At 46.0% G+C, this 22313-nt stretch overlaps 1 protein-coding gene across 1 annotated transcript in view; it reads left to right on the top strand.

Moving 5' to 3' along the window:
* Window positions 1–22313, top strand: part of itga8 (integrin, alpha 8) — a 67148-nt gene that overhangs the window by 26127 nt on the left and 18708 nt on the right. The window contains exons 14-22 of the mRNA XM_064339264.1: window positions 757–802; window positions 2617–2724; window positions 8446–8501; window positions 9009–9163; window positions 9972–10109; window positions 10474–10541; window positions 11215–11362; window positions 13539–13631; window positions 20234–20313. Of these exons, the coding sequence (XP_064195334.1) occupies window positions 757–802; window positions 2617–2724; window positions 8446–8501; window positions 9009–9163; window positions 9972–10109; window positions 10474–10541; window positions 11215–11362; window positions 13539–13631; window positions 20234–20313 (892 nt within the window). The remainder of the gene's footprint in view (window positions 1–756; window positions 803–2616; window positions 2725–8445; window positions 8502–9008; window positions 9164–9971; window positions 10110–10473; window positions 10542–11214; window positions 11363–13538; window positions 13632–20233; window positions 20314–22313) is intronic.

Below are 22313 nucleotides of genomic sequence, written 5' to 3'. Positions count from 1 at the left end.
CACTTGGATATGAGTATGAGTCAGTGTGACTATGGCATGAACAATGCAGATAGGTGACAGAATATTCCTTGAACAAAATATTAACTATTATCTATTGAACTATTATAAGATTCAATTCACAGATTCCGCAGATGTATATTATAAAGCAAGTTGAATTGCCCCAGTTCTGGTGTAATAATTTAGTCCCCACCCCTCCACTATATTAATGTTGTGTGGTTGCTTTCATTAAATCTGGGTTTAATTATGGGTGGTATTTTTGCTTTTACACCACTTATTAAACTTCATTCAGTTTACAAGACAGCATTTGAAAAGCTTCATTAAATAGTGTGACTGTTGATTGTTTAATAATTTAGCACATCATGCAACAAATGATTGGTAACTAAACTGCAACATGGCTATCCAAAATGTTTCACTTTGGAAAATATGAAAATCAGTGGGTCAGAAAGGTCCAGAATATGAACTGCTATGAACTGCTATGGGTCAGTTATGAAGCTAGAAAGATGGCTGTTTGGGAATAGGCTATTCCAAGCTCCACTCTGAATAAACAGAGCGTTATTTATAACACTGGTCCTGGTGCCATTTGCGTTTATGCAAAATCACAAAACTGTGAGAGGTCTGTGTTTGATGAAGATTGGTGGAGACCCCGAAATGATTCCCAGCTGTGCAGCACTTTGAAGCTAACGCGATGTCGTCCTCCTCTCTCTCTACTCCCCCCACCCCCACCTCCCGCCTCTCTCTCGCTCTCTCCCACTGCAGATCTGATTGTTGGCGCTTTTGGAGTGGGGAAAGCGGTGGTTTACAGGTAGGATGGGTCAATACATTTCTCCTGGTTTGATCGTGGGTTGCCAAAAATCCTGGTTGGGTATTTCACAGAGCCGGATTACTGTTAGCTGGGTAACTGCACTGGAGTAAAACCTGGAACGGCTCTTTCAACTTCAGTCCATGTTCCAGATTTCAGAGTGTTCTGGGTTTTACTCAGTGCAGTTATCCAGCTAACTCACTAATCCTGCTTCGTGAAACAGGGCCCTGTCTCTCCAGGACCAAGGTTACAGACCTGATCTGGAGAACAGTTTCCTCTTTGGAGTAGTAATAGCTCACTCTGGCCAGCAGAGATGGGTATAACTACAGTCTTTCAGAACTTGATGCGGACTCCTTGAGCTTTTGTTCCTGGGAAATGTTTAAAATGCAGACATTTTCAAGCATAAAATACAAAAGGCCAGATTCAATCAAATACTGTTAGACTGTTTAAGGACATATTCAATTCAATCAAATACTGGTCCTAGGTCATTCATTTTTGTTTTTTTAAATTTTATTTATGCATTATGAGCATGATGTGATCAACTTGTGTTTGTTGGAAAAAAGGAAGGTATATTAGTATGTTGCAGCACAAGCATGAAGCAAATGTATGAATTCCTTAATGGATCATTGAACACTATCAGAATATCACCAAATACCTACTGAGTTATTTGTTTGTTGTATGGAACCCAACAATGGTTCATTCTAACCTATGAATGGTTAATTCAACTGTTAGCAACTGAAATATATTTTACTCTGCGCAGCTTGCCTGACTTCTCAGTGTCTATCTCAGTCCTCTTCATTATTGTCAAAAAATGTTTCATACAAACTGGAAAAGGGCTAATTATTCGAGTTTTATTCCTAAAATTTTGCACGTGTAATGATGTTCCTCTAGTCTATATGTTTTTATTATACTTTATCAGTTTTATCAAAACAGTGATTCTTTGTAAATGTTAAGTTTACTTGGTTGTTAAAAAAGCTTTCACCCACAGCTCCGGCAGCACAATATTCAGACCATGCCTCTTCCTATTTCCCGGCTTTTCAGTCTTGGAAAGTTTTAAGTCTGTAGTTTGATTGAATTGCGTATGTCCTTATACTGGCTAAGTGTGTTTGATTGAATCCAGTGAATCCATTTTGTTGATTGCTTGTCGATAATATCGCAGTGCTGTCCATCATGGATTTTATATTTATGCCTTTTCATTGATCATGGGAAGACATGTAAATTGGTAAATGCTAAAGGGGGTAATTCATAGGCCAAGTAGGCCTAATCCGAATTTATTTTGGCCCAGATAAGTGCTGTTTAGGTCAAGTCTGTGAAATACCATAGAGAGCTGCCCCAGACAGATGCCCTCTGCTGTTTAAAGCACCCTGTCTGACTGCACAAAGTTTCCCTTGGATCATTTTAAATGTGAATTTTATTCTGAATATCAGAATGTCGTTAAGCTGAGCTATTTTTGACGAAAATACCGTAAAATGTGCGTCATAGACACATTCTCAGGTTCAAAATAAGGTTGCATCTGTCTATCACTGCATATTATGGGATCACTGACAATTAAACAAACCCTGGGAAAGTGTCTGGTTGTACCAAATATGCACGAATCACAAAGCTGTGTGGAGAAGGCGCTTGTACCGTACTGTACATCCATATACTTTCCCCGGGACTACATTTGCTGGCAGTTTTTAAACTCTTTCAGGGAGTACTCAAGTGGCTTACAGTACTGTGCATGTAAATGATAGGAGGAAGATGAACTGGCGATGAAGGTCATGTTTCTGTAGTCCACAAAATTTGCCGGTCGGAGATAAATCTCCCCTGTCCCACAGGGCTCGCCCGGTGGTGACGGTGGAGGCCCACTTGCGCCTCACTCCCAGGATCCTCAACCCCGAAAACAAGAGCTGCCTGCTGCCCGGGCTGGACACCATGGTGACCTGGTGAGTGAATGATGGTGGAAAGGAGGCCAGGCCCCGCCAACACCAATCCCCCCCCGCCCCACTCCCGCACCCCCGCCGGCTTCGCCTCCGCATCTTAGCCACGTCCCTGGCCTGTCAGCTCTCCGGCGTGACCGATTGGTTCACACTCTCCCCGAATTCGCGGAGGCGAGGGAGCAGCCAGCACATGTCCCGGACCCGCACTCCCCTGTGGGGGGGGCAGAGACGCGGAGGGTTGAAGGACGTTATCAAGGCTGCCCCGTTTAAGTGCCGAATGTGCAGATACAGTATCTCGCTTCCCTGCTTGGCCGTTGAAGGGGGGCTGTTGAAGAGAGGGCTACAGAAAGGTTTCGTTAGATCACATCTGCAGTTGTGCATTTTGGGAGAGTACATCTGGCTTATAAATCATGCGCAAGTGGAAGGTATTTTGTAAATATTGCCGAATTTTTTTGTGGGAAATCTCTTAAGGTTTCATTTGATAATACAGCATTTAAGAGTTTCTCACCCCACGCACACAATCATTGGAGGGGGGGGATGGGGGTTGGGGGCTGGCACCATGGTGATGCCCTGCATTTCTGCAACTTTAAACCATCTGCTGGACTGCTGCACAAATTCTTCATTCAGGGTTCAAGAGCTGGAATGTGTGTGTGTGTGTGTGTGTGTGTGAGTGAGTACATGTCTGATGTCTGTGTGTTGGGGTGTGTGTGACGGTGGAGGAGTGAGTTCAGATCAGCTCAGACGAATACTTTGGGCCTGTCTGCGTGCATGTGTGTGTCTACTTGTGTGTGTTTGGGTGTTTGCATGTGCCTATACATATTTGTTTGCCAGTTTAAATATGTGTGGGTATGCATGAGTGCAAGTGTGTGTTTGTGTGTAAGTGTGTGCCAGTGAGTGCATGTTCATGTGTGTTTAAGCACTTGAATGTGTGTATGTATTTGTTTGCAGGTGTGAGTGTGATTCTGTGTGAGCATGCATGAGTATTCAGATAAATGGGTATGTCTATGTGTGTTTGTGTATGGATGTGTATATATGTGCACATATCGTGATAGTGTAGCATGAACTGGGTTTGCAACTGAAAGACAGTAGGAGGCCAGCCACTGCCACTGTACCCCTGGGCGAGGAACTTAACCTGCATTGCTTCAGTAAAATATTCAGCTGCATGAATGGCTTGTATGTGAAGAATGTAAGCTGTCTCTCTGGAAAAGAGTGTCTGGCAAATGGCTAAGATGTAAAAATGCATGTGTGTTTGTGATTGAGTATGTGTGTTCATGATGGTGGAGGAGACAGTGAGGCTCCAGATCAACTCAGAGATCCAGTTTGGCTGCACTTTTCCATGTGGGCTTTATAACCGCTCTGCTGACGGGGGCTGAGCTGTATTAAACGCTCCAGTCCTTTGCTGCGTGCTTTTTGTCTAGAGAGCGGTGAAAGACTGGCTTTCTGGTGTTAGGCTGGCCAGTCGGTCTGATCACAGAACGGTCTGCATATTTCCCAGTCACATTCTCTCTGGGCTAGGTACTACTGTTGCCTCCATAACAGACTGGTTGAATGGTGCTCTTCTCACCCCTAAGCAGTGTCAGTTATGACCTTGGGGCTTTAAACTTGGATTGTTTGGTTAGGAGAAGTGTGGTTGTCTGGGTCGGCCACTGTAGGTCTGTGATTGTTTGTTCAGCGAACCCCACAGGACTGGCGTGGGGGTAAAGAGTGGGTTTTCGGGCAAACTGACAAAAAGCACAAGTCTTTTGCCATGTCGGGGGGGGGTAACAAACCAGATCAAGAACCATAGTAAACACATTAACAGAGGGAGAGCTTAGGAGTTGCATCAACCTGAACTTTTTATCAATTTGAAAGTGTCTGCTTTGTGCCTGATACACAGTGACATGATTCAGTCATGTCAAGTGTCCATATCAGGGCTTTCAGAGATATGCATTTAGACCACAAATGAATGGAGCCAGTTATTTACAGGGAAAGTCTCGTAACTGTAGTACTACTGACCGTACCTTCGCCCCTACCCTGTTTGTTCAAGCCGCTGACATGGGTACAGCATGGCCAGTTCTCAGGAGAGGCTGAAACAGACGCCACTAACAGCCCCCCAAGCGCATCCCAGAAGTCTGTTTTAATTGTGCATGCCAAACGGGGCTGTCGTTGAGGACTGCGGGTCAGCCCCAGGGCTAGGATCAGGGTTAATTGTGTAAGAAGCATGGACTTGCTGGTGGGCTGGGTAAAAAGGGCACTATTGCAAATCCATTTCCTCTGGCATTTGACTCCATAGTAACAAGACATTAGTGTTAATTAAATATGTATAATCACACCTGGAGGGGTCAACTGAAGGTGACTTGTCATTGAAAGGAGCACATTCAGTGTGGTCCGCTGTGCTTTTGGAATACTCTGAGGAAAACCAACGTCTGCTAAAATGTAAATCATACATGTAGCCATGTTAGGTTTGTGCCACAGACATGAAACTCTTTGAGAAGGAGAAAATGCATGCAATGTAGTCATCAGAGTCAACTAAAACTCCAAATTGTCATACCAATAGGTGATTTATACCACCAAGCCAGAGCTTAGCCAGTGTTCTATGAATTTAATGAGCTGCGAGTAAATGATTAGCATATTTAGCTGCAATTTAAAAAAAAATGAGAACGGATTGTGCCTAGGAGCGGGATGGGATGTGCTTTTCCACAAAAGTCGCTGTTATTAAATTCCGGGGAATTAATCGCGCTGGTCCACGACGTAGGAGTCCATTTCCTGTGGCGTGCTGATGTTGCGGGTGATAAGAGAGGGGTACCAGTCTCATGGTCTGTTTGTGTACAGAGACCCCCCCCTTCCTCCCCGGCACCCCCATCCCGCTGGAGGAAATGCTTCACCTCACTGTCTCCAGAGGCTCTTTTTTTGGCAGGAAGTCATTTTGGGCAGAGCTGGACTCGAATTGCAGTTAAACTGCCCTGGAATCCATTAAGGAGCAATTACCAGAGAAAAGTTTGTAAATTATTTCATTAAATATTCAGGCCTGAGGTTTCTCCTGCCGCATTCTACATCATTTAGCCCTAAGAATAGCATATTATACGCTTTGTTGTGAACGCTGTGTTTTCAATTACTGTTTCCCTCTAGTGTGATTAGCAGCTAAAGAGGTAACCTGGTTTGGTAACCAGGCATGTGCTTTAGGTGCCCCTGGCATTTGTGTGGGACAGGTGAAATGGGAGAGGGTACTTGTTGTTCTTCTAAAAAGTAATTTCTAAGTTGTGTTTAAAATATGTCATGGAGCTTCACATGAAATGTAACTCTTCTAGGGAAACACAAGTCATTCAGTTTGAAAATGAACCTTAGATAGGCTCACAAGTGATGTGTCCAGAAGTACTTGTTCTAGTGCATTAATGTGCCAGGCCATTCAAATCGAATCCAAACGATGCCAGCACTGACTGTGGCCAGGAGTCCCATGGGGTGGTGTGTAATTGGTCAGAGTCTCACCTGTGGAGTCTCTCCAGACTCTCACCTCATTGCTCAATAGCCACTGCTCTTGTTAGTCGAGGTGTCCACAGCCTGCCTGTGCTGGGTCATTCACACAGTGAAGTGACTGCAGCAGCTCAGCTGGTGATCTACACAATGGTAGGAATCAGCGACCCATGTCAGAGGATGTACATTATACCATGCCCCCCCTGAACTGACAGAGGATACTGCAGAGATGAAAGGAACCTGCAGTTACAACCTGGTATTTACAATTGGAGAGAAAAAGACAAAGAAACAAAGAAAGAAAATGAACTGTTTTCGGGGGACTAGCTACTGGCTATCCCCTTAACTGACCATCACCGGTGTGTGTGCTTTCCCCAGTAATGATGCCTGTCTGTGTTGGCGTCTCAGTGGTAGATTTACTTCCCATAGTGGTCAGGACTGGGGAACATTGTCTGTCTTCTGACCACAGGAAATGGCAGATCTACCTCTTCAGGCTGCATCTTGGCTCCCCTTCTATCCCTATCCCTCAGCACGCCTATCTTACATATAACTTGAGTTCTTTTTATGATTCTATGGTTTTTATGGCATGTTATGTATGTTATCAGTGTCTGTGTGTATTCAGGAATTATACTTTGCTCATTGTTAACATGCATTAGCGCTTTAATGTTGATGCATGTACACTCACTGGCAGGGGAACGTTGTGGTAAATGGTAAAATGATAAATGGACTGCATTTATATAGCGCTTTTATCCAAAGCGCTTTACAATTGATGCCTCTCATTCACCCATTCACACACACGCACACACTCACACGCCAAAGGTGAAAGGCTGCCATGCAAGTACCAATCAGCTCGTTGTTACCGAAGTCTGGCACTGTTGCTCATATAAGTCAGGTGAATGTATTTATGTACTCTCAGGATAAGAGCATCTGCTAAATGAATGTAATGTGATGTAATTATAGTGTAAATTATCCAACCTCCTACATAGACAGCAGGCTGGCTGATTTGTAGAGGAACCATCTTCCCCTGGGTGTTATAGCTCCATGCCATCACCTCAGATACCCTCTGTGGACTGAAGGCCTTTCCAGGACAGTGATAACCTGTGAGAGCAGTGCAGAAGTTTTGTCACGGTGAATGGTTGACAGGCTGCAAGCTGACTTCTCACCCTCGGCCCCGCCCCCGTTCCTTTGCACTGTCACTCAAAGGGCTCCCACCGCTGTTCTTAGCTAACCGGACCCACCTGTTCCCAGCCCCAGAGGCCCTCCGGGCCCCGCCCACATTCGCTGGGAGTAACCTGCCGCACGTGTCCTCCCTCGGCCCGTCGTAAATCAGCCTCCCTCAGTCCCGCCCCCGCGACTGGGCCTCATCTCCGCCGGCGGGGGGCCGCAAGCCGATCCCCCAGGCCAGTCACGCCTTTCAAAACCATCACTAATAGAGGCGGGTCATCTTACCAGGGGTGGTTTACTTTAGTTCCAGAGGTAAACGCCAGTGAATGCCTTTATGAATGACAGCTAATCAGTCCATAGAATTTTGTCTGAAATAGTGCTGCTGAAAGGCATCATTGTCAAGCAGAAGGCATAACATAGAGGCAGAGTTACTGCTGACCTTACTTGATAGGAAGAGAAACATTGGTTTGGCAACAGAGAATAAATGAAGATGTTATAAAATGTGCATTTTTGAAATATCTCACAAGTTTTTGTATAAAAAATTCCATGAAAATATATTAATTATTGATACTTTCATGCATGAGTATGAATGCCATTAATATGAGTAGCACTGCCTACATTTCTGACATTTGACAAATATCAAGTATTTTGTAAATATTGAATTCCCTAATTGATCAATTTTATATTTGCATTTATAGAAAACATTCCTTACATTTTTATATGGGAGGACCATTTTATTACTAGTGATTAATCTGTGATTCAATGGTGGGTTTGACCTTGGAGTAATTTTTCCCAAAGCCTCTAATCATCGGGATTAGTACTAGCATTAGTTCCCATACTTTTGTGCATTTGTACATTTACGCAATGTTTACATGAACACTGTGTCATAACCGTATTCATCATACGGGTTTGTGGACCTGCATCCCTGCAGTGTTGTACACACGGAGGTTATCTACTGTAGTTTCAGAGGCAGGAGTTATGAGTTAATTAAGAGCTCGCTGATACGTTTGTCACAGTGCAGGCAGGAAGCCCCTGGCTCCCATGTGAAGAACATGTGAATCTGTTTTTAAAGAGGCCCGTCTCTCCCCTCTCGCCCCTCTCTCCCCTCTGTTGCAGCCTGACGGCGGAGGTCTGCGCGAAGGCGTCGGGCGTCGGAGTTCCAGATGCAGTGGGTGAGCAGCTGCTCTTCATTTGGTTGTTGTGGAAAAACTAGGGCTTTCTCCTGAAATGGAAACAGCGTCTCTGTCTGCGTAAAGGTGTAGTAAAGTGAAGGTACCAAAGGCAGGTAAATCATACAGTGAATGAAAATGTGTGCCGGGCTTATTCCTGACACGGCAGGAGCAAATTAAATGAGAGGGTTAATTCTTTAAAATGCAGGGAAAGGGGGTGGGGTGCTGAGGGTCCATGCCAAAATGCTGGAATGATTGTGTATTTTAGATCTCTCTGAGCGACTGAGCTTCTGTTGTCTCTGTAGTATTTATCAATGCAGCGATTGTGCAGATGCATTGTTTCCAGAAGCCGTTACGCCCTGTAAGGTCCAACAACAGCGAACCTAAAATTGTGTGAGTTTAACAGTCTGGGTCTCTAGGTCTCAAGACTGAACTGAGCCCAGTAGATCCCAAAGTACTGAAGGCATGTCTCTGACCAGTGTGATTAATGTGCCCCCCCCCACCCCCCAGTCCTCAACTCAGAGCTACAACTGGACTGGCTGAAACAAAAAGGGGCCATTAAGAGGGTTCTGTTCCTCGACACCCACCAGCACCAGCACCACTGGGCCCTCGTCATTGACAAGAGGAAGAGTCAGACTTGCCGGAGTTTCACTGTGTACCTCAGAGTGAGTCTAACGCATTCTCTCTTGTGAAAAAGCAGGTCATTTCATCTTCATTTAGCATGTGTTACTGTACACTGATATATGAATGTGGCAATTCATCAATGTATTATATTATATAAAATATAATATATTTTACTCTTTTGGGAAGTACTATGACCCAGGTTTTAGGGAACTTGATGTGTTTATTTGGGAATTCCACTTGATAGAAATAACCCCAGCGGGAAACAATGACAATTTTTAATTAAAATGTAGCTTTTCATGAGAATAAACAGACTTTCTCCAAAGGGAAATCTCTTGACAAGTTGGTTCTAATTCGACTTTCCAAGGGAGAGCTGAATTGCTAATTACACAAATCAGTGCTCGGCGGAATGGTATTATCGCTCGTTAGCGTATCAAGAGAACCGATCTGACTGTAACAGCATATTTCACATAATGCTCGTTTCCCACTGGTCCTCTCCCTGGGCAGTGTGCAGGAAAACTGTAAATAAATGAATAACTGTTAATGACACTGCATACCACCCGTGTTAGTAACACAGTGTTAACCCGGGTTGTTTCCCATGTCCAAGGCCGTGAGCCGGCCTGGGAAGGTCTTACAGTCAGGCTAGGTTACTGATTTATCATGCAACAGGCTTTTAGGAACAGGAGTTGCACAGTAATGTCAAAATCGTGTATTGATAGAACATACATTAAACACTGCCGGAAAAACTGAATGTAAACAAATGCATTGTGAGGCTAAAAACTGGTAATAGACTGTTTCAAGTATACTGTAGGCTTTTCTGAATAGAAACCATCACTCTCTCTCCCTTTAAAGGAGGAGAGTGAGTTTCGGGACAAACTGACTCCCATCAGCATGGCTTTCAACTACAGCCTGGATGAGACTTCCCCACTTCCTGGTCTGACGCTTAGACCAATCCTGGACCACTACGCCAAGTCCTTCATCCATGAGCAGGTAAGTCACTACAAGACTGAGGAAGGTTCTAAAGTGGAACTGGGAGTAATAGGCAGTCTGGAATGGCAGTTTGCACTGGTGCTGACAGACCTGTTGCACTGTTCCCCTGCATGTAACCTGAACAAAGTGGGGAAGCTTCCTTATGTAGCATAGATTTAATGTCTGTAACAGAATGCTATGTCACCCCTGAAGAAGCAACAGGTCCCCTGGGCTTGCCTGCGAATGTCACGGATCAAAACCCTCAGCAGACCTAGACTTGGTTAACTCACATGTAACAGCGAGATGTGTCTTTGTGTGATCCGCTCCCTCATGTTTGTTCAGTGGGGTCTGACATGGGGCTTTGGGGATGTGATCTCACCCTCAGGCTTTCATTCTGCTGGACTGCGGAGAGGACAACATGTGCATCCCCGACCTCCGGCTTTCCGCCACAATGTAAGGGGGCTTACTTGTCAAAAAAGATTTATCCGCGCAGTGTTTTTTTGGGACACGAAACATGAAAAACGTAACATTTCAGTAGAAAAACTGTACAATATGTCAAATTCGAGAACAGATTTTTCAAATGATCCCCACATTTACTGAAAGAATGTGAAACTCCACATCCTATAAATCGAATGCTGTTCTGTTTAGAATACGTCGCCTCGAATGAACATGTGTAACTAGTTGGAGAATAATGAACAAAGGAAACTTCTGTCCCTCTCCTCCGTGATTCTGGGGGAAAAGTTACATTTGCCCATTGTTTATACTGCGCCTGCATTTGAAGTGTATTATAGCATGACATCTGGTTGATGCCGCGGTGTGCAATGCGTCTGTGAGCAGGGCCTGACTGAGTGTTTACAGACCGCCCTTGCGCAGTAACACAGACGTAGGGCCACAGATAGGGGGGGCAACTGGGAAACTTTGCCCCGGACCCAGGCCTGAGGGGGGCCCAGGATGTGGGTTTAACTATTTTTAATTTCTTACAAAATTTATTGGGGGGGTCCCTCCAAATATATTTTGTCTGGGGCCTGAGAAGCATAGCTGCAGCCCTGCATAGTGGAGGCCTGTGTGTTCTCTTATGGAGCGTGGTGAGGGTGGCAGGGATCAGTGATTTCGCTGCTCTGCGCAGGGACCGAGAGGAGCTGGTCATCGGCGACGACAACCCTGTCACGCTGACCATCAACGCGGCGAACCTGGGCGAGGGGGCGTATGAGGCGGAGCTGCACGTGCTCATCCCCCCGGAGGCCGATTACATCGGGGTGGAGCGCAGGCGAGAGGTAATGACCCACACCCAAAAATTTAAAACATGAAGAACAGCATTTTGTTAGCAGATCTCCTGATGGCGTCATCCATGCGTTGCTCACAGCCTTGGCTTGGTCATCATCCCTGATCCACTGGCCTGGCCTAACCTAACTAGGAAAGGTGAAGGTGTGCACAAGATTCTTCTCACTCTTCCCTTAATCTGACAGATATTCTATATTGAATCATATTTTGCCCAGTAGGTTTTGAATTTATGAAATTGAAACGAAATGAAAGTTTGAATTTCAGTCACAAAAACAACATACTTTAAACCAGTCAGTTTGGAGATCAGTGATTACCCACCACGCTTCATAGCCACCAATGATACTCTCCCGAATCCACACACTGTTTTAATGGTCACCTGTGTAGCGATGACGCCACGGTGGGTCAGACCTCTATTGGTCGATATTCACTGGCTCCTGTAATCCAATCAATAATTAGTTAGCAAACAATAATAACAACAAGTTAGCAAAGATTTTGTGGTTCATGAAGTCTCCATCAATAATTCAAATGATCATTCCCATAGTACATACACTGTACTAGTGCTAATTCCGGTAATAATTCCTGTCAGTCATCCCCACAGCACACACGCACAGAGGGTAGTTTTGGTGATTGTCCCAAAATGATATATATGTTGTACGGACCTGAGGACCCCCTCCCCCCCCCAAAAAAAGAAAAAAAAACCTCACACAGTGGCTTGGGCAACCTTCCCCTACCACCCCCACACATCCAATCCGTATTGAGATCAGCCTCCATAAACTTTACCCTCAACCTCAAATTATATATTCAGCAGTACCTCTTAAAGCATTCCTTCACCCTCTCTGTCAGACATTTAGTTCATCAGTCAGCCCAAAGACATAAAACAATATTAGCATGAAAAATTAATGCTAGGCTATTAGCGATCCCCGTGTCTCCTAAAGCAAACACAGAGGAGCATGTTAATGTGCTCTTGATTGCGGAGCGTCTTCAGAGCTCCCCTCGTTTCAGTTCCCCCTGCTTCGAATTAAACTGTTTATTTTGCCGCGGAACAGAATGTAAAGAGCCGGGGCTTCCCGTCCAGTTATGCCGGGACCCAGGGTGGAAACGTTTCCTCGAGTTCTCAGCCTCCCCTCTAAGCGGGGAAGGGTATCCAGCGGATGGTAAATGGCCTCTTTTCCCTGTTCAAGTTGGGACACTCTTCGCCTTGTCTGTGGCGGTGTCACCCCGCGGGGGCCGTCTGCTCAGTCTCAAACGCGGCGGAATTAGATCACCGCGCAGAGTCGGGCTGTCTGACTGGCCGAGGCACGGTTTCAAGCCAAACAGCCCGCAGCCGAGCCGCGGCCCGAAACCAGACATTCTCCGCGATGTTAGCGTCGCGCTCCTATCGCGCCCGCCAGGAAAACAGCACCAGAGTTTCTAAACCGGGGTTTCCACTTTTTGCGTAACATGTTTACCATGTTAGCAAGACTATTATGCATAAAGACAGACTATGAACTAAGAACAGAAAGAGAAAGGAATCTTACATTGATATTACATTACATGTTTCATTATATTTCTGTGGTGAATACCATTCTTTACACATTTGTCTACCAGGATCAAGCATGAATGTGCCACAGAGGAGGACAAAAATTAGTCTTTAAATCTTTAAACTTCTTGATTAGTTTGCCTGATTAATGTAGGAAGTTTTATTTTGAGCTTAAGCAATTTCAAGCTAACAATCCTCCATTTGTTTCAACTAACTTTGTCTTGGCGATGCAGACTTTTATTTCTTAATTTATTTTCACAGGAGAAATGCCAGGTGTACAGGTGCATTATATTATCTCGAAAGGAAGCACTTTGTTACTAATTCAACCTTTTGGCTATTACCTTGCTATATTAGTATATCTCTCTCTCTTGCATGTATAATTCTGCTAACTTTTTTAAATATAATTATTTTTTGGCAGACAGCATCTGCCTTGCTGAGAGCATGTCTTAATATGATTTACACGGGTGCATTAGCAGTCGCTGGAGACGGAGTTAGCGGGCGTAATGGAAAGGGGAAAGAGGCATTGTTTGGTCGGGAGGAAGTGGCGGGTAATGAATGGGGCCGGATTGCGAGGGGCCCCAGTGATGTATGGCATTATTACCGGCAGGCCGATTTCACCGCGTCACGTTTGCCCCTCCCTCTCTTTCCAGGCTGCCCAAAGGCTGAACTGCGAGTACCAGATGGAGAATGACACTAGGATGGTGGTGTGTGACCTGGGGAACCCCATGGTGGCCGCGACCAACGTAAGGGGCGAAGCCCGACCTCTCTCCCCTTAACTCACCACTAATTCTGTTTCAGCGGCAGAGGCTGGCAGGGGAGGTGTCGCATGAAAACAGCCCCCCCCCCTTACTCTCCAAACAGGAAGCGGCCCGTAACGGGATACATTAGGGGCAATAGAGTCTGTCAGTGACGGATCGCTTAGCGTTCGCAGATCAATACTGTCAGAGTCTCGTCTATATGCCAGGAACGTCCCCTCGGGAGGGGAGGGGGGGTCAGCCAGAGAGCTCGCCGCAGACAGGCCTATGGAAAAGCCGCCACGGCCGTCACGTGACACGTACAGGAAATGCAGGCTTTGTAACTAAGTGAGGGCCCTTCCAACTCCCGCCATTAGCGTGGGCGAGCCGCAGGTTGGGCCCGACCCGCTGCTCCCCCTAGTGGAAGCAGTAGGTTTTGCTCGTGAGCGAAGACAAGGTATTGGCATTCGTTTCAAGTGAAAGTCGCACAGCACACTGTAATGATGAATAAGTTATGCTATCACATTTTCGGGGGGTTGGGGAATTGGGGTCCTGGAAGCCCTCTGTCCTCACAGAGCACACAGGCGCCTCACTACACCACACAGGCGCCTCACCATCATTCCAGATATTTCCCGAACATCATCAGCGAATTTCACCACCACAAAGTCATGAATATAGAATTCTATCATGTAAACTGCGAGTCCACTGTGTATCAAGAGTAACTGCACACGCACTTTGGAGTCTGCTTTCATTTGGAGTCTGCTTTTGCCTTTCAGTGCCTGTGCAGTGTGAGTTTTCATATTAGCCCTCCTGTGCTGAGCCATTACACCCAAACCCACAAATTTTACCCCACATTCCACGCTTCCAGGCAACTGAGACACATTCACCCAGCATCTAATCAGAGCTCGGAAAACAAAATATCTGCAATCCTGAAAAGAGGAATGGAGCTGAAGTCACATTGAGAGAAGCGTAAATACACGGACAGGCAGGGTTACGGCACGAATGGCCCAAGATCACAGAGGATCATTTCCTGGTCAACAGAGTCTCCCCTCCCCCCCCTTCCCGCATGCCAAGATAAAACAACTCATTTGCCTCCGGGTTTGTTTTTTGTCCCTAGCTGCTTTAAAGGGCTGGAGAAGAAGCAGAGGGCTGGGGTCTCTGATCTTATTGCAGTGACAGTGGGCCTTTATGAGGTCCAGCTGTTCCAGTGGGTATCAGCGTATCGCGTTAATTAGGGCTGTAATGGGCGCTCTCAGAGACAGTGCGGGGTGTAACACTATGTGGATTAATAAGCGTGTGTCTGCTGCTCTTTGTCAGAGCTGCGGGCCAGAATTACTGTTGGAAAAATGCCCAGGAACTGAAGTCCAGCCATCTTAACGCGTTTCTATTAATAATCCAAGATCTACGGTTCCCTCCCCTTTGTGATGTCCATTAGAACCGAAAGCGTTTATCAAAGCGGGGGCTCCATCATTTAAAAACCCTGACGGTTTTAACGACGGACGCAGCTGGTATGTTCGGCGGTCGCTCTCCCGCGGTTGCCTCGCCGCTAAAGTCGCGGAGCGCCGGATCGTGCGCAGCGACGCGCGAGAGTCGTGCCCGCGCCGTCTTCCGACGGGGGGGCTGTTCAGCATTAAGGCCCTGGGCTCCGCTCCTGTGACATTTCTGACGTTCCAGGAACTCGGTGCAGCTGCGCTGCGTCTCTGGCCCTGCGGATAGCTTCCGTCCCTGTAGCCTTCCCTCACCCGCCATCCAGGAATCGGTTGTTTCACCATCGAAAAACAAATTCTTGCCGTCCCTGCCGTGTTTGAGGAGGCTGCTCATTTTTCACTGCAGTGTGTGTGTTCAGTCAGAAGAATTTAATTGTAATGTATGTGTAATTAGGGGGTGTTTGCGGTGGGGGTTTCGGAGGGGATTAGATGTACCCCCTTACCTCTTACTTTGTGTAGTTTTTTTTAAGGCTGTGTTGATAGAGGCTGGCTCAGAAACAGAGTAAGTTGTGTAGCAGCTTTGACACTGACACTGTATGGGCAAGTTTTCTCCTTAAAATTGAACTTCCCTGCTTCTACGTGTGTAACAATTCCTAAACACGAGAGAAACACCTCAGGGATTTTAAAAAGTGCCTGACTGAAAGATTGATAGTTGGGGTCACGCTGTACGATGCGTATGGTTAAAGTGCAACAGGTTTGAGGGAGGTAGTAAATCAAAGTCGAATGCGTTTCACAGGGCACCTTTAAAATGCGCAAAGTGGCTTGTAAACAGAAGGGGAGAAACCCGGTCCATTACTAGTCAAAGGAGCATCAACAAAGTATACCGTGAGTCAGAGGCCTGTTTTCATCCTAAGCAGAGCATATTGGATTGCACTTTGGCGTAATTAGAAGGAATGTTACTGTACAGCTACAGATGGACTTTGTAGGGATTTGGCAGTATAGTGAACACGGTGATGAAAATCAACACGCTAACATCTTCCAGATTGTAGATGGGGTCTCGGCAGACCCGCGTCACTCGCGGAAGGGGTTAATACAAGATGGTGTGAATTAATGTGGGGCAGAGAGCGAGGACAACATGGCGACACTGCCCCCCCCCCCATCCACCCCCCATCCACCCCTCCCTTGTCCAGCCTGGCGTCAGTAATTCTACGCAAAATCAGCACGCTGCATGAAATTTTACTGGAAACATCCACAGGACCTCTGGGGAAAAAAAGACAGACAACTTTGATGGTTCTGTCGTATCACCTAGGGAAGAAACTTTGTTCTAAGAAATAGGGCCTATGTGCTTGTTTTACTCATCAGTGTAGAGTCTGCCAAGTGTGGTAGCTGTTCTTTCCTGAGAATAATCTAGAGAATACCTCTACCTCAAAGAACCCTGGAACAAAAAAAAAATTTAATAATAGACAAATTCTGGTAGTAGATAGAGAATAGATTCAATATATCTTTCATCGCTGGCACAGAAATGCATGCTGGCACCTTCTTATAAACGTATATTTCAATGTATGAGACAGAAATTTAAACCAGCTGGGGGCACAGCTCCCTACACATCAGTCTAGGTTTCTCAAGTCGAATGGTTTCGGAGTTATTAAATATTAGGCATGGTTTTATGATCATTCTGCTGTGTCGACTGAGCAGACATTAGGCCTTTTTCTACCGCCTTAAGTTTTATAGCCCTGAAATAGCCACCCCCCTGAGTTTCTGTGCGTCTAAAGAAAGGTCCATGTGAAGTATGGAATTTAAAAATAGCCGGTCCTGCTGTGTAAACCCTGTCTACCGTACGGACAGAGCAGCCGGCCAGCCAGCCAGCTGCCGCAGCGGCGGCACAGATGTGTCCAATTCCACGCGGTAACGACTGAGCTCATAACTCAGCCAGGGTAGCACACGGGCTGATGAAATGCCCCTTGGTCTGTGGCCGTAGAGTCAAATGGTGTTATTCAAGGAGAAGCTCACAGAGTGGACCTGAGAGCAGCTTACAGCGTGGATCATAGAGCAGCTCATAGAGCGGACCAGGCAGCAGCTCACAGAGTGGACCAGAGATGAGCTCACAGAGTGGATTATAGAGCAGCTCACAGATTGGATCATAGAGCAGTTCACAGAGTGGATCAGAGAGAAGCTTGTAGAGTGGACCAGAAAAGAGCTCATAGAGTGGACTATAGAGCAGCTCACAGAGTGAATCATTGAGCAGCTCGCAGAGTGGTTCAGAGAGCAGCTCAGAAAGTGATGTGGGAATAGCTCAGAGAGTGGGTCAGGGAGTGATGAGGGAGTAGCTTAGAGAGTGGGACAGGGAAAAGGGAGTGGGTTAGAGAGTGATGAGGGAGTAGCTTAGAGAATGGGACAGGGAAAAGAGAGTGGGTTAGAGAGTGATGAGGGAGTAGCTTAGAGAATGGGACAGGGAAAAGAGAGTGGGTCAGAGAGTGATGAGGGAGTAGCTTAAGCCGCGTTTCCACCGCAGGAACTATACCCCGGAACTAGGAACCTTTTGAGGAACTCAGTGCGTTTCCACCGCAGGAACTAGGGTCTAAATTTAGTTCCGGGGGCTTTATTTTACCCCCAAAAAAGTCCCTGCTCGGGGGGTAGTACTTTCCAAAAGTACAGGAACCTTTTGGGTGGAGCTTGCAGCGCTGAACATTTCTGATTGGTCGAGTACTCGCAGCATTTTTTTGTATTTATTTTCAACCGCCATGTTTAAAAATATGCAGCCGCAAACCAATTAATTTTCATAATAACTTCAAATCAAACTTGTATGTTATGCGGCGCAGTAGCCCAGTTTTGGTTATAGCCTACCAACGTCTTGGAATTATAACGTGTGCTCTTCTGTTCTTTTCTTGCTTTAGTATTAGTTTTATAAAATGCTAAGCATTCGTGCTGGGACAGCATATTATGTACCAAAACATTCAAACGGATTAATTCGGTTGCTGAATATTTTCTTCCGGATTTTCTTTGTTAGCCCGTTGTAATTGATTCAAAACTTTTGATACAGTTATGTGAGGTATGCGGTAGTTCTGCGTAATTCACATTGGTGATGGACTAATTTATGGTGCATGGTTCGCATCTGGAGGGCACACTTCGCTGCTCGGCTAGCAGTAACTTCGAAGGAAAGCAAACGGTGGCTGTACCACTGCTAATTTAAATTTTCATGCAAGTCCGAGTTTTCGTTCTATTCTTGTCATTTTGCGATTAGCCTATATGGAATTGACGATGAGAAAGTAATCAAACTGCAAATTGTTTACAACGTGTGCATGTTTTCTGCTGTTGTTGCCAGTTATATTGGAAATGTGAATGCATTCTGTCGCCTCGGATGTCAAGACATGAAAGTGAATGTTCGCATAAAAACATAATGAATGTGTTTGAGAGGATATATAAAACAGTTACAATCTGACTATTGGCCTGTTATATCCTATTTGTTGCATAACAACGGTCCAAGTTCAACTACCAACGACAGTTTTGCTTGACAACGGTAAAATATGCCCAAACGGCTGCAGAAGAATATTTAAATTCCAGGTGATTAAATCGATAAAAATCAATAAATACAAAAGTAACCATATACAGTCATTGTTGGTAGCCTGTGGAATAAACCCCTCCGGGCTGTCCTGGTTATTAGAAAATAATGTAGGCTACTTTGGTGGTAGTATGGGGTTGCAGAAGAAATCATAGGACAGATGGACCGACGACAACGTCGCTTTTTCATACGTCAGTGGGCATATTTGCCTAATCTTCGCGGGACATTAGACCGCGGTGGAAACGCAGACAACCATGGGCTGAAGGAACCTTTTAGTTCCTTGAAAAGTAGTTCCGGGTACTTTTGGTGGAAACGCGGCTTTAGAGAGTGGGACAGGGAAAAGAGAGTGGGCCAGGGAGTGATGAGGGAGTAGCTTAGAGAGTGGGTCAGAGAGTGCAGACCAGGCCTGCTGCCATTGCCTGTTAGTGTCTCAGGCAGGCCAGGTCAGTCCACGGGGTCAGCAGCTCTCTCCTGGCCTGTGCCTCGCTCCCTCATTCAGCAGCTGCAAAGCTACGTGGTTATCACCGGTCACAGGCATGCAAACGAAGACTCTGGCAGCAGAGCAGACATGTGTGTTACTTTAATCGTTCCAGAAAAGGTCATCAAGGTATTCTCTGAGCCATTACAATCCCTTTCCTTTTTGGCCATCTGTGGGGAAGAAGCTGACTGGAAATTTGGAGTTCATTGAGGGGGCTCAAGTGAAAATTTGTTAATGTTTTGCAAGTGATTTCTTAAGCACTCTTGGATGAAATACCTGCTGCACCCTTAAGCAATTTTATACGTTTTTCCACAAATATTCTGAATTTGAGTTCTCAGAATTTGTGATGTATAAACTCACAAAGACTAAAACCACAATAGTCTTTGTGAGCTTATACATACAAAACCCTTATAATGGTCTTTCTCTTAAAAGTTTTACAACACTTGTTACTCAAACAAATTTGTAATAAAGTGACTTTGTAGCTGTTGCAAGGTTCCCCCCGGGTTCCTAATTTGCAGGCTCCCGCTCAATATCTGTCCTGTTGCTCATTAGATAACTCTGAATCTCGTTATCAACGGAAAAATAACAAACTACCCCCACATGGTCTGTGTTAGAGAGGCACCTTGAAATCCCTGTTTTTTGGTCTGTGGTGTTCCAAAATTACACAGACACACAAGACAAAAAGCTTTGCTTGGTTTCTTTGAGGGTCTCTGCGAGTGGCCACATTTAAAGGGGGGTCCTTCATCTTAAATGAAGTCAAATTATGTTCCTCAGTCTCATCAGAACTACAGTTTTGTGAAAAAAGTTTAAGGGGGTGGCGGGAGGGGTTGGGCCAACGTGATGGTCCAGTTGAGTTAACTGAGGGAGGAGGGAACCGTGCGACAGTGTTGGGCGCTGGATGCTGAAGGTGGGAGTGGTGGCATGTTGTTCTCCTGCTCTGACCACTTGCAGATGTCACTGGCTGGCTCTTTGATGTGTTCCCCCTCTCTCCTCCCCCTTTCTCAAATTCGAGTGGAGCTTAACTGTCATAACAAACAAAATTGTGATGCCAGAACATTGTCCACAAGTACATACATGTACAAACTAATTATTTTTCTCTCTCCCTCTGTCTCTCCCTCTGTCTCTCTCTCTCTCCACCACTCCCCAGCTGTCAGTGGGCCTTCGTTTCTCTGTTCAGCGCTTGGAGGAGGTGGGCCCCCACATTGGCTTCGACCTACAAATCCAGAGGTGAGAGGACAAGCCCCTCCCCCCACCCTAAACAGTGTCTAAATGTCCTCGTGAGCACCCAGCCAGGGCTATTTCAGCACTCCCCTATCATCCTGCTGGATAGTTTGTCCCGTCTTTAACATTCTTCTCATCCATCTCCTACAACGCAGCATACGGCCTATTTTTTACAAGTATAGACTTTCAGGCTGGCCAGTACTACACTGGCTTTTAATGATGACGGGGCTTCAGGCCTGGTACCCTGGTAAATTCATCAGCATTGGAGGTTTCCAGCAGTTTGCTGCTGCCTGAATAACAGTTCCTGGCAGTCTGTGGCCAGCGCCATTTTGATTCATTTTTTTTTTCTGCGATTTGTGCCTGGCTCTCATGGTAGAAATGGAGACAGTATGTTAAAACAGGAAACCAAGACACGGTAAGACATATTGGGCTCAGGAGATGGGCCCAGCGTTTGTAACTGTGGCATTTTCTCCTTGCACTTTGCCCTGTGCTTAGATAATGATTTTAAAAAACTACACAGGAGCAAAAAAAACAAAAACAAACAACGGGAAAGCAATGTTGTGTGTCTATATCCTGACATGATCAACGTCAGTGGTGCTGTTTATGGTTCAGTCTGAAGGCCAGTGATTTAGGGTAAAAGAATTTAAAAACAGCCAAGCAGCACCATATGTTATATTTCCTCCTGACATGTGCCTGATAAAGCAAGCAGTCTGTTCCTCTGACGAGCTGAAACAGAGATAAGGGCATATGCACGTGCGTGGGCGTGGGAAGGCTAAGTTTAGCGCGAGTTTGCGTATCAATCACTATGGATTTGAAACAGTATACAAAATTACACAGGAAATTAGCACGTTGCCGTGTTGCTATTATATCAGGCTTGTTAGTCTTCCAGATACAGTTTCCCAAAGGTTCTTAAAGTTCATCATTTGCATGATAATAGCTTTTCTTAAATAATTGGGCCTGGTCATGGAGTGTGCGAGCATAAACACGCGGCGGGAGGATGTTTCTGGGAAGGGATGTTTTCTCTAAGGCCTCAGGGCATCCGCCAGCCAGGAGACACAGAGAGGAACTGAGCGCTGGAAGAAGGGCCAGCGTCCTGCAGGGCTTAATCACCGGGTCCAAATCCCCTGCAAGACCACGGGGTCACGCACGAGAGCGGAGATGTGTTGTTTTAACAAAGACATTGATCCTTTGTAGTATTAGCTGTGCGTTTGTGATCCGCGTCCAGCTAATGTGATTAATGGGCCAGCGGAAACATTCCCAGAGGCTCTCGGCCCGCGTAGGGAGGACAGCGGCGCGGCTCGCAGGGAACGCGGTCTCCCTCGCGCGTCCGCGCGGCACCCCTCCCCCCCGCCGCGCTCCGAGGGCGGATTGAACAGCGGGCTTTGGGCGCGAGAGCGAACGCGAGTGGCGCTTCCTCTTCGACGCGCGCCGTGAGCCGTGAGCTCATTCGCAGCGTATCAGGGGGGGAATGTCTCAGTGTAAAATTTTCCAGGTGGCTAATGTTGGCCACATGTTCCGACGATATTGATTTTTGCGCCGAAAAAGAAAGAGAATCGCGCAGATAGAATCCAGGTGTCGGGGCCGAGGTGTTATTAAGCGCGGAGGGCGATATTGTGTCTGTCGTGTCCCTCAGGTTAGAGCGGGGCTGGGCGTCCGAGCCGTTTGACTCATGGGAGCCCTGCTGCCTGAACGCTCTTTATCTCACACCTCAGGCATCATTCCGGGTTCTTCCATTTGTGTGTCATGCCTTGTTGTCTAAATGAATCCAAGGTTTTAAATATCGTTTAAAGCGCTTTCTCCTTGCCCAGTGACCCTTGTTGACTGTTGTTGTTGATGCTGCGTGTGTGTGCGCGCACGCGTGCGTGTCTTTGTATTGTGGACCTATTTTAATGTAGAGATCCAGATTTGTATATTTGTTGTATATTTAATTATGACAATAGTCCAGTCTAGGACCCCATCGAAAATGAGCCAGCTATTGCTGGCTTAATGGGTAATCTTTGCACTCA

Source organism: Anguilla rostrata, chromosome 1, assembly GCF_018555375.3.
Source record: "Anguilla rostrata isolate EN2019 chromosome 1, ASM1855537v3, whole genome shotgun sequence".
In the NCBI taxonomy this organism is placed as follows: Eukaryota; Metazoa; Chordata; class Actinopteri; order Anguilliformes; family Anguillidae; genus Anguilla; species Anguilla rostrata.
The sequence above is the reverse complement of the archived record's forward strand: the minus strand, read 5'-3'. Positions and strand labels throughout refer to the sequence as shown.